A 17,791-nucleotide genomic window follows, 5' to 3' on the forward strand; every position below is an offset into this window, starting at 1 on the left:
AGACCAGCCTGGCCAACATGGTGAAACCCCATCTCTACTAAAAATACAAACATAGCTAGGTGTGGTGGCAAGTGCCTGTAACCCCAGCTACGTGGGAGGTTGAGGTGGGAGAATTGGTTGAACCCAGGAGGCAGAGGTTACAGTGAGCTGAGATCGCACCATTGCACTCCAGGCTGGGCGACAAGAGCGAAACTCTGTCTCAAAAAAAAAAAAAAAAAAAGAACTTAATTGGCAGTGGAGAAGTGCTTCCTGGTGCCTGGCAGATAGGGGTCCTGGCTCTTGCTTCAGGGATGGCCACCAGGATGGGTCTGGCTGGGGACAAGGGAGTGGAATTGCAGACTTTGGCATGCCCCTCCCTACTTCAGCAGCTTGGAAACCCAAATCCTGTTGTATGCTGTATTTTCTTCTTTTACTTAAACCTACTTCCTACATTTTCTACAAAAAAGGACACAGATCACTTTTGCACTAAAGAAATCAAGTGTCCACTGGAAAACCTGCTTCTATGAAAGGGAACTGACAGAAGAGGAGAATTAAATTTCTGAACCTGGGAACTTGTATGCTTTGACAGACAGGGCAAAAAGGAGAGTAAGAGGAGTGGTACCAAGAGTATAGGGAAATACAGGCAGGAGGAGACTCAATTGTGAACAGAGTTCTCTCTTAGGGAAAAGGGCTAGGGAAGACATATTTATAGGTTATATTTAATCTGACATACAAACGTATCCCATTTATATGTCTATTGTGTTTTCACTGCTCACAACAATAATCACCTTTTTTTTTTTGAGATGGAGTCTTGCTCTGTTGCCCAGGCTGGAGTGCAGTGGCGCGATCTCAGCCCACTGCAAGCTCCGCCTCCCGGGTTCATGCCATTCTCCTGCCTCAGCCTCCTGAGTAGCTGGGACTACAGACGCCCACTACCACCACGCCTGGCTAATATTTTGTATTTTTAGTAGAGATGGGGTTTCACCATGTTAGCCAGGATGGTCTCGATCTCCTGACCTCGTGATCTGCCCGCCTCGGCCTCCCAAAGTGCTGGGATTACAGGTGTGAGCCACTGCGCCCGGCCAATAATCACCATTTTTAACATCAGTTAAATATTCAACAATTAGAATAAGAAGGTCACAACATCCTGTTACGGCAACAAAGTGTTGATCTGGGTTTGCTTTGGTGAATTGGTGAATCTCCTGAGAGTACTGCATGTGGCCCAAGCCCCCACTCAGCACAAGTCTGGTATGTGTCCACAGTGGGACCTCTTCCTGTTCCCCCGAACCCTAACCAAGGATCCCCAGCGCCTCCCTGGTGGGGAGGAGTAACAACGGCCCTCTCCTTGAGAGAAGAGATCCATCTGTGGGGCAGCTGGTTGGTGGGTTTGGGGCACCAGGGCTGCTTGGGGTCACTAGGAGCCAAGAAGCTGGTTTTGGGTTCTGGGAAATCCCTCAATGTTTCCAAAATTATGTTTAGTTAATGGTAAAATTGAAATTTTTTTTCTTCTGCCTGCATTACAGGCATTAGTTCATTTAAAAAATTAAATGAACTAATATCAAGACAAACGGTAACTAAACAAAGAAATACGTAAAGATTAACAAGGTGGAAGCTTCTATTAGCTTCTTCTCAACGTCTGCCTACAAACTCCCCATTGTGTTAAAATCTCCCATTCATTGGAAGGAAACAGTAAACAATGAAGCATTCAGAAAGCAAGCTTCATTTTACTTTCCAGGGCTAGATATCTCTGTGGTCCTATAGGCACATATAGGAGAAAGAATGAACTACTAGTTTCTTCACAATGTCTGCCTATAAATTACTGTAAATGGGATTTGTTACACAAACAGGAGGGTTCACTATGATAAATAACAGCTTATTCACTAACCCTGTGGCTCCTCTTTTTTAAATTATGAAATCATGTTCCTAGTTTTGTTTCTAATTTAAATAATACAAAAAAGTACAAAGTAAAAAGTAAGCCTCTCTCTATAACCTCACTTGCCCCCGAGTCCCACTCCTGGGTAATCTGTTAATAGTTTCTTATGTATACTTCCAGACATGGTTTATGGTTATAAAGGCATATATAACACATGTATTACATACGATATCATATACAACATTTTACAACTCACCTTTTTCACTTACTGTTAGCTTCTCTGTGTCAACACATTTTCTCCCTAATTCTTTTTTTAGCAGTTGTATAATTTATCTAATTGGTATCATATTTAAGAACATTTTACATGTCCTTTTTAACTATCATATGCAGTGCTGCTGAGGACATGCTCAGGTTCTATGTAACTGGTGAGGTCATATTGTGAATAAACTTTCAGAAGTAGGATTTGGGGACAAAACTTATGTGCAGCCCCAGTGCTGCAGGTTATTGCTAAATTGGCTTCTGTTGCTGTTGTTTAGAAAAAAAAAATGGGGCCTTGAGAGTTCAGGCAGATTAAGAGCTGCCCATCTGCCTGCATCAGAACAAGTTCACTGAGGACGCATGAGGTTAGAAGACCTCACAGCAAGTGGGAGGCTGTGGAGGAATTAATACATCAGAGAGACCGTTCTCTTACTCCCTTCAGTGTATTCTATGGACAAGCATGGCAAGACTGCTTCTACCCTGTCTTTCCCAACAGTGCAGGGCACCACCACCCAGCTTCTACCTTCGCAGGAAGGAGCCTTAGGTTCCTGCACCTGGACCACATCCATGGCCTCCACCTGCAGCCTGGGGAGGCTGCCTTTTATCCTCAGGCCTGATTACACAACTCTAGGAATAGAACATTTGCAGTCATCCCACAGAATCACTGCAAACCCTTTAGAAGTATACAGAGGCCCTTCATGCTCTTCCCCAGGCTCTTTGACTGTCTTGCCATTCCCCAAACAGCCTCCCACTATGGGGTCACCACCCCCGCTGCTCCCTCGGTCCTGTAGCTCCTGGGACCTCCACACGGCTTGCTCCCTCACTTCTCTCAGTTCCCTAACATGCCACCTCCTCAGAGAAGCCCTCGCTGACCCTCGGACACTTTCTGCCCCCTAACCCTGTTGACTTTTTCTTCAGGAAACTGATCTCAGCTTAATCCAATATTTTCTGCTTATTTGGTTGTTGGTGCTCTCAGATCCATAAGGATGAGTTTTTGTTTTGTTCATGTTGCATTCCAGAACCTGCAATGAGACCTGACATATAGTAGGTACTCAATAAAGACCTGTAAGTGCAGAGATGCTCTGGCCCCTGCCTGCTCTTCAGTAAAGTCTACCCTTAGCCCCTAGGATCTAAATGCAGTAGCATTGTGGGTAAAATCCATAAGCTGCAACACACAACTTCAGGTCTCTGTGCTCTTGCTTTTTTTATTCTCTCCACCTGGTATGTCACTTACTCACTTCATAGCCAACCACATGAACTTCTATTCATCCTGCAAAACCCAGCTAAAGTATCACCAACTCCATGTAGCCTTCCCCAAAGTCCAGGTATCCAGGTTTCCCCAGCCTCGCTCTGCAAGCCTCCTACAGATATATCTGTTACCTCGTAATTCAAAAGCTCTTTTTTTTTTTTCCTACTTCCCAGCTTCCCCTGCCGGGCTATGTGCTTCTTCAGGGAGAGCCAGTGTCCTCCTCATCTTTCTGGCTACTTATAAGATGTCCAGCACCCAGTATGTACTTAGAAAAATGCCAAAAGAACAATTAAGTGAAGAAAAAAATGCACTAAGAAAGCTTACCATGCCTACTGTGAGGGGAAAACAAGGCCTTGCTTGATGAGCCTTCTCTAAAGAATCTTAAAAAGAATCCACATAGACTTGCAGAGATCTGGATAAAGTCTCCTGTGTAAAAACAGCTACTATTTATTAGCACTTACCACATGCTAGGAGTTTTGTAAGCATCATCTCATTCCATGCTCTTGACAGCGGGGTGGGTACATTTACCATATGTCATCCCGTTTTCAGAGGAGCAGACAGAGGCTCTACAGGTTAATCAGGGTCACACACTTGACAGGTGGAAGGGGCAGCTGCTTAAACTGGGCTCTAGAACTTGCCGCTAAAATCTACACTTTAGCTATGGGGTGATGTGTTGGCGGTATGGTGGGGCCAGGTAATCCAAACTAGCAGAACAGGATGTTGCTACACAGCATGCAGTGCTGACCTAGGAAAGGGTCCGAAGGGCACTTCTGATGCTGAATCAGGAGGCAGGAAGGCTACTGTAGGCAAACAGACCAACTGTGCACAGGCCTTTGCAGCTTGGGCCCAACCATGACTCTGTACCTGTAGAGATGGGGCTGGAAGGGACCCTGTGCCTCCAGTAGCCAGAACTAACACAGGCACCCCACTTATGACCCATCAAAGTTCTCAGAATGTGTTATCTCATTTAATCCTCACAACAGCCCGGAGAGGTTGGTAAGGCAAGGAACAGAGTTAACCCCATTTCACATATGGGAGAACCAATTGCAAAAAATCTACTTACATATTAAAACCTTTCCAAAGAGCTTAAGATGGGCTGGGCTTCCTACAGGAGAAGTCTCATTCATTCAATCTTCATCTCAGCCTTGCAGGTGGGTGTTCAGGTAGGTGTTATCATCATTTCTGATTTACAGATGTGGACACTGAGCTCCAAGGGGGTAAGAAACATTCATTCATTCACTCTTCCATTCATTCATTTCAACAAATATTTATTGAGCACCTAGAATGTGCTGGCAAGACAATCATGAACAAAACAGATATCGTCCTTGCCAGCATGGAACTTAAATTCTGATAGAGAAAGACAGAATAATCAAATAAATATACAAGGATTTCAGATAATATAAGAACTATTAAGAAAGAATGACGGGGCATTAAGAAAGAGTGATGGGGTTGAGAGGGACTGGGGTGCAGATTCCATGCGCATGGTCAAGGAGGGCTCCCCATATGACATTGACATTTGAATTAAGACTCAATGGTAAGAAGGAGCCAGACACACAGGATCTGGTGAGAAATCTTCTAGCAAAAGGAAAAGCAAAAGCCAAGAGACTGACTCTGGGACAAGGCCCATATATCTGAATATACAGAAAGAAGGACAGAAAGAAGGCCAGTGTGGAGAAGAGTAATGTGTAGAGGGGAAGTCAGGCCTGGGAAAGAGGCAGGGAGTCACCCCAGTCCCACAGAAAGAACCAACCTTCACTCTAGTTCCTCTGATCCCAAATCTCATGTCCAAAGAAAATCAATTAAAACATCCACGTGACTCAAAAATAAACACTAAAAACAAAACTCCTCCAGTGAAGATAAACCAGAAAAATAAGGCCTCATCCTTCTGAATAAATAGAACTGAATACCCTTAGAGCTTAATTTGGGCCCAGCACACAATATGTGCTCAACACGTGCTTGCTGAATGGACGCCGCGCAAAAACAATTTTGGTTGTATACATAGCAAGAATGGAGTTGCTCCCCAAACCCTGGACTAACAGGACTTGGAGGCTTGAGAAAGGGAAGTGAAGATGAATCAATGTCCATCTGATGCCACAATATTGGTTATGCACTAAATAGCATTCAATCCCACCAGAGGGTACAGGCTCAAAATTTAGAACTGCAGACACATTTAGATAAATGCACAGATGCCAGATGCATAATGGGTTACTAAGGGAAACGAGGGTGGCCTAATTTTGAAGCCTGACATTAGGAAGACAAGCAGCCCTGGCCCTGTAGGACCCCCCATAAGAGTCAGAATCCAGGACTGATCTAGGGCCCGAGCTTCTCTTGTGGACTAAGCCAGCAAATTTAATTACATCTGAAAAGGGAATTGACACTTCAAGATGGGGGGTGGGCAGGCCAGGTGCCCATGGCCAAGACAAAGCCATGGCCAGATGCAGGCAGAGAAGTAGTGCCCTGTAAATGATTTTAAGGTAATCTGTGGGTTTGTCTCACCTCTGCTTCCAGAGACTAGAACCTCATCTTCCATCTTTGCTTCCCCTAAATAAGACACCGTGTCTTTCTTATGTGTACCGGGAGCTCAGATGTTTGTCAAATGAATGAACTATAATAGCAGAGAGCCTAGGCAGTCTACTTTGAGCAACGTGGCCCTCACTGAAGTCCCTGGAGTTGGAGGCAGTATGAAAAGGACAACGGGATCCCATGAAACCAGACACACAAGGAAACAACAAAGAGAGATGAAGAAATGTTTTTGAGGAAGCTTGATCCAATACTTGAAGAGTGCTGTCATACAGAAAAGGAATTAGGTATGCTATATCAAAGCCCCAGACATCAACTTTTGGCTGAATTTAAGGAAGAACTTATTCCTAGCAAAATGTTTCCCAGACTGCACTTAGCAGAATGCGAGCATTCAGGGGGTGGAGTACACTGGGGCAGGGTCAGAGAGAGGGAAGGGATTCTAATTTAGTCCATAGGAAAATAAGTTTGGGAATTTGGGTTCAGCAAAGGCAAATGGATATTCTCACTGAAGGACATAGCTTTCACCCCTTCTCAAACTCAGGTGGCTCAAAAGCTTTTCATAGGATGATATGAACATCTCACCCAATCGCTATATTCCAGTCTCAGCTCAGGGGTAAAGAAGAATTAGAGGTGTCTGACAAAAGCATAATTGTATGAAGGGGTGTGTGTCCCACTAGTATTTGAGTACTTTCAGGATACAGGATTCAACACTGCATGGATGATACAGACAGAGATGCAATCTGAATAGGAAACTAGAACCATGGGTTCATTTTCCCATGAACTTTCATCTTGAGTAACCAAGTAGCTGGCAGGATGGTCCATACTGATGAGGATGCAGACAAACTGCCCTTGACTGACCTTGGTGTCCAAATAAATCGATAATATGGATATTGCAAAGGGGTCCTGGAATTAATCAATGCTGTTGGGTGAGAGGCATGTGTTCTTGCCAGAGCCCACTTTGACTCTTCTCATATAGTATTTTCTAAGACATATTGCCTGCCTGTCTGCCTTCCTCATCCATCCATCTAGTCTATAAATACTCACAGAGGGCCTTCCATAGCCTGGCAATGATGAGTAAAACCAGACAAGGTGCCGCTTCATGACTGCCTATTGGGGAATACAGACAAGGAACAAATACATTATACAAATAATGATTTAATTAAGGTTTTCCATATATGTTACAAAGGAAATGAATGGTGCAAAAACAACAGTAACTAACACAGAGACCTTGTCCAGTCTGGAGTTTCAGGGTGAATTCTCTAAAGGAGCACAGAAACTGTTCTGCAGACCCCTAAATGTGCAGGTCCAATACAAGTCTCTGACATTCTTCCAGGAAACCTCAGCCCAATGAGATTGGGAAAGACCACAAAGGCCCACCCAGCACAGAAGTCTCCCTTCAAGCACAAATCTAATGGATTTGAGACTACGAGTAGGCCTGGGGTAGGTAACCAGGTGATTAAAATACTGCTACTCTGTAGACCACATTTAAGTAGCACTACTCTATAAAGCACTTTAAAAGATGTAAACAAATGGAGAACTAGCTATACCATGTCCATAGACAGAGAGGCTGGATCATAAAAATGTCAAATTTTCTCAAATTAACCCATGAGTTCAATAGACTTTTAATCAAAACTCTCACAGAGTTATTTTTTTAAATTGCTGTTCTTGTTTAATTCAACAAACTGATTCTGACATTCATTTAGAAGACTACAACAATTTTGGAAAAGAACAAGTGAGAGACTTGCCTTACAGGCTCAAGGCTTACAAAAAACTATAGGTGTGGTATGGGCACAGATACAAAGAGACCAATGGAACAGAACAGAGAGCCCAAACACAGACTTGCGCTTAAAGGAAATTATGTGTAGAAGATGGCACTACAAATCAGAAAAGAATGAATGATCAGTAACTCCTGCTGGGAAAATAGGTTATTTATACATTAAAACCTGGATTTCTACCTAAAACAACATTAAAAACATAAAATTCCAGATGGATTATACTCCTAAATGTGGGGGGAAAAAAACCAAAAAACTGTAAAACTCTTAGAAGAAAATACGGAAAATTTTTTCAACTTTGGGGTAGGGAAATATATCTTAAATAAGACACCAACTGTGCAAACCCAGAAGAAAAATTGACAAATTCGACTTCAATAAAATGGAAACTTCTGTATACCATAAATAAGAAAGAAAAGCCACACACTGGGAAAAGATAATATCTAGAATGTATCAATAATTTCTATCTGTAAGAAAAGACAAACAATCCAAATAGAAAATAATATAAACCTGAAGTTCACAGGTACAGAAATCAAATAGCAAAAAACAGACAACAAAACAAAACATGAAAGGGTGCTTAACCTCACAAGTAATCACAGAAATGTGAATTAAGATATCATTTAATGCCCATTACACTGGCAAAACAAAAACTGAACAGACCAAGTGCTGTCCAAAATGTGAAGCTATAGAAATTCTCACAAACTCTTGTTTGGAGTGTAAATTAGATTAATTTTTTTTTTTTTTTTGAGACAGAGTCTCACTCTGTCGCCCAGGCTAGAGTGCAGTGGCGTGATCTCAGCTCACTGCAGCCTTCGCCTTCCATGTTCAAGCAATTCTCCTGCCTCAACCTCCTGAGTAGATGGGATTACAGGCATGAACCACCACACCCAGCTAATTTTTGTATTTTTAGTAAAGACAGGGTTTCACCATGTTGGCCAGGCTGGCCTCAAACTCCTGACCTCAGGTGATCCGCCCACCTAGGCCTCCCAAAGTGCTGGGATTACAGGTATGAGCCTCCATGCCTGGCCTAGATTAATTTCTTTCAAAAGCAATTTTACATTATATGATAAAACTGACAACACAGGTATGCCACAACCCAGCAATTCCACTCAAGGAAGAACCGACTAGACATTTTTACTCAGTTGTTAATAATAGTGAGAAATGGGCAATAGTCTAAATGCCCATCAGAGGACCTGGATAAATACAATATAGGCCATTCATACAATGAAATACTGTGGTAGAAAAATGAAAGAACCAAAGCTACATGTGCCAATATGGATACATCTAAGAACCAATATTGAGAAAAGAAATAAAGTTGTTATAGAAAATGTAAGTAATGGATACTAGTAACATACAATTTGAAAAATATGCAAGAAAGACCTAGGTGCTATTTGGGATATATATATGCCAGTATAAAGATGTGTATGAGAGAGGTAAATCTAAATTCAGCATAACGACCTCTAGAGAGGGCAGGAGATGAATGGTATCTGGGAAAAGAATAAAAATCACTCATAAATCACTGCCCCACCACACACACATACATTACTATTAATCATCATCAGAGTAATGGAGGCTTCTTCAATGAAGCCAGGCCTTTTTAGATTGCAAAGCTTCAGAAAGCCTTTAGTCCAGCCTTTGACCCATACAGGAAACTTCTCTCCAATATCTGGGGCAAGGGATCCTTCTACCTTTATAACAAACTTGCAAGTCAGGGCCACTGCGTATGGTTATACAGGTCGGGCACCACACAATTCTGGAATGTATATTTCATAATGTAAATTATGACCCCTTGGGTTGTTCAGTGTGCAGTGTACACAACCACGCTCGGCAGACCTGTGAGGGTCACAGATCCTTTGGAACTCTGATAAAACTAGGCAAATTTCTGGGAAAATGCCCTTCCACACAAAAACTACTTACAATTTCAGTGGATTCAGACACACCCGCAACAATGATTGGCAACCCTATACTGGTCAACTTCCAGGGACGGGTGCTCACAACCTTCTGAAGTACTTCCAGACAATGCGATGCTGTAAGACCAAGCTCTTCCCTATGCATATTTAAAACCTCCTTCTTTATAATCTCTATCCATTAAAGTTGATCTCCTTCCTTTCCATATGACAATTCAGCTACTGAAAGAAAGCTAACCCATCCCCCCTAGAGATTTATGCTGTTCAGGCTAAATACACTCTTGACTTAGCTTATTGCAAATAGGCTGCATCTCTTCTTTTGCTCAAAATGAATTTTTAAACTGTCTATCCTTTCACTAAGCACTCCCTGCCCTAATAAGCAACTATGTACGCTGACATGTTATCAAAGAACAAGAAAACATTTCTCTCAGCTGCCCCTTTGGGAAACCTCTGAAGATGTGCACTCTTGCTTCCGAAGCTGTCGAATGCTCACAGAAGCCAGGAAGTGCCAGGCTGGAAGAAGGATCAGGCTTTTTCCAGGAATACGGGCAAGACCAAGTGAGCAGAACCAGGACAGAGCCCCCACAGGCCAAGGGAGACAAGTTCTTCTCCACTTACTCCCAAAACTCCATGACGGGGGAGGTGGCATTCTGCAGAGACACATGGCTGTAGTTGCTCACATTCAGTTTCTGGAACTCCACACAATTCTCTACAGTGGAAACAGACAAGAAATAGAAGAAAATTAACCTCCATGAAAGCTGAATCCTGAAAAACATTCAGAGCTGATGTGCAACTAGGCATTTTCATGTAGCCGCTCCAAGTAAACATGCGTCAAAGGGCATTGGGAAAAATCAATCTTTTACAAACAGTTAAGAGGTTTGGACTGATTAGAACAGGAGGAAAAGTTTATGGGGAAGGGGACCTTCTCTCTCCCATTCCCAACCAACACTCCCTATCAAACTGTCTCCTCTACCCTTGTTCCCAAACCTTCTTTTCTTTTTTCCACTTCCCTGCCTGAGGCCCATCAGTAGCATTTAGCTATCTGGCTGAAGGGCTGTAGTGGAATAGAAGGACTAAAGGAATGGATCATCCATGGTGACCTTGGGGCAGTAATGCAGCCGAGACTGTTTTACTTTATGTGAAAAGGGGCTAATGCCACAGCTGTCTCATCAAAATGTGATGATTGGAGGAAATGGTGTGAGCCAACATATGTCAAGAATCCCTGGTTTCTTCATCATTCCCTCACTCGATCCAGTCAATCAGAAAGGATTTACTGAATGCCTCTTCTCATTTCATGAAATTTGATGTCCCAGGGAGATTTAATCTCAAGTAAAAGCAACCTAGTATTCATCCTTCAAGGCCCAGTGCCCCTGGGCCTTAACCCCTCCCTCCAGGAGGGCTTCCCCAACCTCCCTCCCCCGAAATCTAAGAAAGCAAGAATTCAAAGGCCCTCCAAGGAATCACCTGCTCCAACTCCCTTTATTTTGAGGAAGAAGAATCTAAGGTTCAGAAATAGTCAAGGGACCCCCGCCTATACCCTTTTCCTCCTATATAAAGTCACTGACCAGTTGTGGATAGAACTGAAATAAACTCCAGCCAGGGCTCCATCTGCTTTGCCATGGGTATTGCCCAGAAAAGTCGACCACCATGGGACCCATGTCCCTCTGTTTCGAGACACCTGGGGCACCAGACCATGAGCTCCCCGAGGGCAAGGCCTCCTGTATCCATTCACCTCAGAGGCCCCTGCACCCCGCACCATGGCCAGCACGGAGCAGGTGCCCAGTTGGCTTCACTCTTGCATGTCTTCCATCTCACATACATATGAATGCTCCAAATCACATCTGTAATCTCTGCAGGCAGGAATCACCTCCTATATGTGATGTTTCACACATTGCAAGTGTTCATACACCTTTAGAGAAAGTGGATTGCAAACCATTTGAAGAAAGAGGTTTGCAGTCCACTGGGGAAAGTCCAGATTGTCTGCCTGTTTGTTGATCCTCTTGGCAAGCGCTAACTATGTTCTGAAAGGAGGTGGTCTGTGGGTCCTCAGTCAGGCTTGAGAGGAGCCTGGAAACCTGAAATTATAAGCAAGATTTCTGAATGTGTCCTGTGCCTTTTTCTGGAGAGAGGAGACCTTGATTTTTATCGGATTCCCTAAAATAGAATTTCTCAATTCTTTTTTTCTACCTAGATTAAAAAAAAATTTCTTGGACACCCAAATTGACCAGTTATTTTTATTAAAATATTTAACCACGTACAAATAAACAATGAGTTATAAAGTCTTTGTGATTGTAGTATTCATACAATTATAAAAGCCAAATTAAATGTATAAATTAAATACCAACCAAACTACAGAACCAACACAATTTAAAGTGATAACAGAAAATAGATGCATAGGATAATACCATTTGGTAAAATTATATTGCTTTCCCAACAGAAAAATGAACTGACACGTAAGAAGCAGAATCTGTTGAGTTCAGGTGGTTTATTCCTCCATGCACTATTTGAGATTTGATTACACCATTTTCCTCTGGTTACACTTCTGCAAAACCTTCATTTCTATGGTGTGTTGCATTCTCAACTGGACTTCACTTAGTAATAATGCTCTATTTATGAATTAAATCTTTCTGGTCTTTTTCCCTTGGCCACCATCATTCTATTTGCCACGAATGCATCTTAAATTATAAACATGCATAAAGTCAGCCACTGGAACCTCCTGACTGCCCTCAGTTATAAGGTGTTTGCTCAGACCATCCAGAACATGTGCATATTTTTAGAGTATCCTCAAAATAAGTACACACAATTAAATTATCCTAGAGGACTCACAGGCCTCCAAGAAAATGTCCTTGAATTTTAGTTTGATAAACATTTCTATGAGTTCCCTGGCCAAAGGAAGGTTAAAAACTAGGGCCCTAAAGAGAGAAACAGCAAAAGCTCCACAAAATGCAATAGCCAGGGGTTGGCGGAGTGGGGGAGTAGGGCAGAGTCAGGCATCACATAGGGCTAGAAGCCACACTGCAGCATCTCTAGGTCTACCACCTGCGGTTCCTTCTACTGGTCACCAACATCCTACTCAATCTTACTGGATTTCAGCCCTCAGGATGGCAGGCCACTTCCAGACACAATCTAACACGGGTTATCATATGGATGGTGAACAGGCCAAAGTGTGTGTGCCAATTCCAGTCAAAAGGCAGCAGCTGTCTGGAGCACTATTGGAGAAGGGTTCTAAAGCCAAGACTAGACTGAGAAGGAAAGAGTGCTACCATTGATTAGCGATGTCATCTGTGAGTATGGCCAGCTTAGATAGGGATTGGGCAGGGATATGCCTTCCTTGGACTATCAAACTCAATGCTAATAGGAGGATATATGGAAAAACAAAGAATATATCAGGATCAAAAATAGTCTAAAAGATTATCCATTCCAGCAGGAGTGGGGTTGGGGGTTAAATTCAAATGTCAGCTGGGTTGGATTGATAAAGTAAATGAATAAAGTGAGCTGGGTGGGGTTTGTGGTAACTCAATGACAGATTTGTCATTGAAGGCAATAGCCCCCTTTTGGCTGCAGCCACTGCTGTCAAGCAGGAAAGTGGGTCTGGTGTCACCAGATTGTTTAAGTTTTTAAGATAGGCTGGAAACCTGAATTTTTCAGGTGAAGTCTTCCAACTTTTTAAATTTTGGCAACCAAATCCATTTTTTAAGTTTGCCATTCACTGATCTAAAGCCTGGTTGGCCTGTAGGTCCTCTATCTGCAGCCCGTGATCTGGTCTAACCCCAGTTTTACAAGGGAAAACTTGACACTAGAGGCAAGACTGGTATTGGAGCCCTAGTCCCCTAAGTCTAAGTCTAGTGCTCTTCCTCACACCCCCATGCTACCTCCAAAGGGTTCAGTCTCTGCATTTGACAGAAGACAGAACATCTCCATTCTCCTAACCATGCCAGTCTCTGGGCCAATGCTCAGCTCAGCCTTTAGGGCTGCAACTCACAGAACGTACCAGAACAGGTGCAGAGCTGACGCCTGTTTCAGCAAGACTACCCTAGAAAGCTAGACTCTTGATGAGAGGCAGGGACCAGGACTGGCCTGGAGGGCACGAACAAACCCCAATCCCAGGTCACCCAGCAGGACCAGCAGAGAGACCTCCGTGGGGCCATACCTGTGTTCCACCCATGCCCACAGGTAGCCCAGGGTAGCTCAGTAGTGAAGCAGTTGCTCAGGTAAAAAATGGCCCATGCCAGGATGATGATGTAGTACACATTCAGATGGGCCTCAATCACCTGCGTTGCATAGCCAATGCCTGAAGGGACAAAAGAAAGGAAACAACTTGAGTCTATCTTTTCAAAACAATCTGCCTTTGCAGTTTACATTCCCTGTGCAAAATTTTATTTTCTCATTAACTCAACACATACCTTCAAATAAAGGGCAAACTTTCCTCCAACACGTAATGCCACCTTCACTTGTGAACTGCCCCAGAGCTGTCTCCAGGAAAAAAACAGGAATTCCACAGCAAATAAAAAACACCACGTAGGGAATCAGGAATGCCCCTGTAAGGATGCAAAGGAATGAGATGAAAACTGTCCCTGCCGTTTCATACTTGGCGCAAGAACTCTTTAATAAACACCTACTACAGGCCAGACATGATGCTCTTTGAACTTGAGCTCAAGTTCCCATTATGAGGACCAGAGTCAGAAAACAGGGCTAGGTTTATGTGAGTCCACCTCACATCTCCAAGCCTCAACTTCTCCATCTGTAAAATGGAGCTTCAGTTTTTAACATCTGCACTGCTTCCCTCATAGAATTGTAATGTAGCTAAGATGATAATGTAAAAGAAATTGTTTCATTGGCTCATTAAAAAAAAAAAATCCATTTCATCCTCCAGCATGGGTCAAATTCATTCCTTCCCTGAATGTTGCACGCTTTTTCATTTTAAAATGACCTCAACAGACCAGGTGAGGGGCACCCCTTCCTCTTACTTTGGAAGTGACCTGCAAACAATCTTTGTCATAAAGAGCATTCTCAGGGAATTATACAATGAACAATATCAGGCCTCAAAGAATTAAGTACCCCTACACATGAGACCCAGGTGTGGTGTCAACTTGCAAGGAGTTTGCAGAAAGAATCTATCTAGCAAAGGCTGGCTTTGAATTGGTCCAGGAAGAGATCACCCTAAGCATTAATGCTCCTATCTTGAAACACAATACCTATTGCCTGGGTCTTTCTGTGAAACAAATTAAATAACTGAGGTGAGCATGAACTATTACACCCAGAATGGGGATTTTTCCAAATCCCTCATTCTGTCCCTCCTGTCTAATAACAAAGCATGGAAACACATGCTATTTGCTACCATCTGATCTCACGAATGAAGGCTTTAACTGAAAGTGCTTTTTGCTAAATGAAGTCTCCTTAACTGCAAGGATTAATAGCAACAATTTTGATCAATCCTGATAGCAGGACCATATCTATCAGCGTTTGAAAGTGTCTTAGCTTTTCTGGGCAAGCAGCTAATTTAAAGTTTCATATTGGGAAATAAATACTTTAAACTATTGTTGGGATCTATAAGGAGGGCAGAATGGATGTTTTTTAAAAGGTAAACAGTTGAGAAGCAGATATCCCAACTACATTAGAAAGCAAAAGTGTGGAAAAGGAAATAAGAGGATCTGTTTACTGAATCTAAATCTAAGTGATTAAAATCAGCTGCAGCAGGTCCCCTAACATGCTGTTATTTACCTGTGAAACCTCTAGAATCTAACGTATAATGTATGTCACTTTCGGAAAGCCTTTTGACCTGTGTATTCACAAAGCTACTAATCCTTAGGATAATAAACTCAATCAAACCAGGAGATCTATGCATCTCTTGGAAACTCTTGGCAAGTTAGAAGAAAAAAAAAACAAAAACAAAACCAAAACAACAATGACTCATTTTAAAAACTTTACTCACTACAACCTTTTTTTTTTTTTAAGAAAAAAAAAATCTGTGACAGAATTTGTAATTAACCCAGTTTACCCTGTTTTCTGCTTTTAGGAATGCTTTTTGTTTGGGCACAACATTTCCTGTATGGAAAAAAAGATGTTAAAACAATTTGTGCCTGGGGACTACCCTAGATTTCCACAGGTTTCCAAGTGGACGCAGTTTACAAACGCTGAATCTGCAAAGAGAGGCGGGATTCACAGCCGAGAGCACAGGGCACGTTGGGGGTCTCCAAGTCCACTCCTTCTCTCTCCCTTGCCAAGCCATCAACACCGGCGGCCACTTCATTACCAGTGCAGAGCAGGCTTGGAGCAGCCTGTGCCTTCAGGATGAATGTCCCCAAAGAAAGGGCCTGGGCCAAGCAGTACCCTTCTCGCTCTCCCGGCAGCTGCTCGCACAGGAAGTCCTGCTCTGCTCAGACAACGCGGTCCCTGCCAGCCAACTTCTGAGCCACCTTCGCTGGGGTTTGGGAATTTGCTGGAGGGGCAGGGGCACAGGAAAGAGAAGAGGGAATATACAGATACAGGCTCTTCCTTGGAGAAACTGTGCCACCGAAGGAGGTTTTATAAGATCCCTTGCTATGGACCCGCCCAGCTGTCCTGCTGATATGACAGGAGGGGGTCCTGAAGGCTGGAGCCCCTTCCCTGAGCTGGGAGAGTTATGGATTCGCTGCTGCATCTTTTGTCAAACTGACTTTGAGAGGGTGTCACTAGAAAGGACTCTCATCACTATCCTTTCCCTCTGCCCTTCTACATCTCTACGGCAGAGCATCAGCATTAAACCAGTGTTGCTGTTTGTCGTGGGTGACTCTCAGACCCGTAAAATAAACTATTCGTTGCCAATTCTTCCACCAGAGGGGCTCCAAATAGTGGCCCTAAAAATGGGCTTAAGAGTAGACGAAAGACTAGGCAGGAAACCATAGAGCAATGCCTCGCCTAAAAGTTCTCCCTGTGATGAGTCCAGTTCCAGTTTAAAACAAGGCCTTTGACATCAGAATCCCATCTTTATTTTTGGTCGAGTGAGACTTCTCTGACCCTCAGTGTCCTCATCTGCAAAATGGGTAGACCCCTGCCTACGAAAGTGACCGAGAGGATGAGATGATATGATATAGGTCAAAGGTGCTCGGCACTTCAGTAAGCAGGCAAAAACTGAGACCACTTTGATCATCAGGAGTCCCTTCTCCACAGGCCTTTATCCCAGTTAGGAAAGCTGAGGCTCAAAGGGGCCAAGTGCCTGAAACACCAGGGCGCATACCCAAAGCAAGGGCTCTCTGGCCTCGGTCTGCATCTCGCTGGGGACAGAACGCGGGCAAGTCTCCGCGCTGGCCGGTGGAACCCTCAGGCGCGAATTGGCACGTGCGCGTGCGCACTGGCACAGGTGGGCCGCGCTCCGGGGCGAGCTCACGCGCCAGGTGCCTGGAGTCGAGGTTCTTCGCTCGGGTTCCGCTCCACGCAGGCGCGGGAGGGGGTCCCGCGCTAGCCCCTGGTTCCCCGCCCCCACCGGGCGGGTGGTGCCACCTCCCCTTCTCCTCCCTATCACCTCACCTCCTCCGTTCTTGTAGCACAGGTAGGGGAAGCGCCACACGTTGCCCAGCCCAATGATCTCCCCGGCCACGCTCAGCACGAACTCCACCTTGTTGTTCCAGTGGCCACGCTCGTGGACCGCCTTGTCGCGCTTGTCGCGCGGGTCGCGCGCGGGCGCCGCGCCCCCGCTGCTGCCGCTGCCACCCGGCGCCTCGGACTCCCGCGCCTCCTCTGCAGCCTTCCCATTGCCCAGGGGCAGCGCCTTCTCCGCCGTCATGGCCGCGCTGGCTGCCTCGTGCGCCGGCCCGGCTCTGCGCCGCCGCCCCGGGCGGGCTGGCTTTTCAGGAGGCGCGAGCAGGCGGGAGGGGGAGGCAGGGGGTGGAGCTGAGGGACCGGGCCAGGCCAGCGTGGAGACAGGGACTGGGACGCGGCGCGGCGCGGAGGCCCGGCCCGCAGGGCGCCCACGCCACCCACGCCACCCCAGCCCGGCTGGGCCAGAGAGCCCGCGAGCACCTTGCGCGCCGAGCCCCTGCAGCGCCCATCCTTCCCGCAGCCATACCCACTGACCTGCTGGGACAAGAGTGGAAGCGCCCATTTAGGCCTAGGCTGGCTCCACTCACCAAACCCCAAAGTTCCACCACTGTCCATAACCTTCAAATGCTTGGGCCTCAGTTTCTCGTCTCTAATAAGAGGAATGGGCTCTAGACCAGACTTCTCCAACTTGAACTTACACACCAGACACCTGCGGGTC

General features: G+C 44.7%; 1 protein-coding gene across 2 annotated transcripts in view; it reads right to left on the reverse strand.

Moving 5' to 3' along the window:
- Window positions 1–17,377, reverse strand: part of SLC6A11 (solute carrier family 6 member 11) — a 122,040-nt gene extending 104,663 nt beyond the window's left edge. Inside the window, exons 1-4 of one of the 2 annotated variants that reach the window (XM_023218438.2) lie at window positions 17,062–17,377; window positions 13,959–14,093; window positions 13,706–13,846; window positions 10,174–10,264 (exon numbers count right to left, since the gene is read on the reverse strand). In XM_023218438.2, coding sequence (XP_023074206.2) covers window positions 10,174–10,264; window positions 13,706–13,846; window positions 13,959–14,093; window positions 17,062–17,317 — 623 coding nt within the window. In that variant the 5' untranslated portion in view covers window positions 17,318–17,377. The remainder of the gene's footprint in view (window positions 1–10,173; window positions 10,265–13,705; window positions 13,847–13,958; window positions 14,094–17,061) is intronic. The other variant, XM_023218439.2, reaches the window with a different exon arrangement.
- Between the last annotated feature and the right edge of the window lie 414 nt (window positions 17,378–17,791).

Source organism: Piliocolobus tephrosceles, chromosome 2, assembly GCF_002776525.5.
Source record: "Piliocolobus tephrosceles isolate RC106 chromosome 2, ASM277652v3, whole genome shotgun sequence".
Taxonomy (NCBI): Eukaryota; Metazoa; Chordata; class Mammalia; order Primates; family Cercopithecidae; genus Piliocolobus; species Piliocolobus tephrosceles.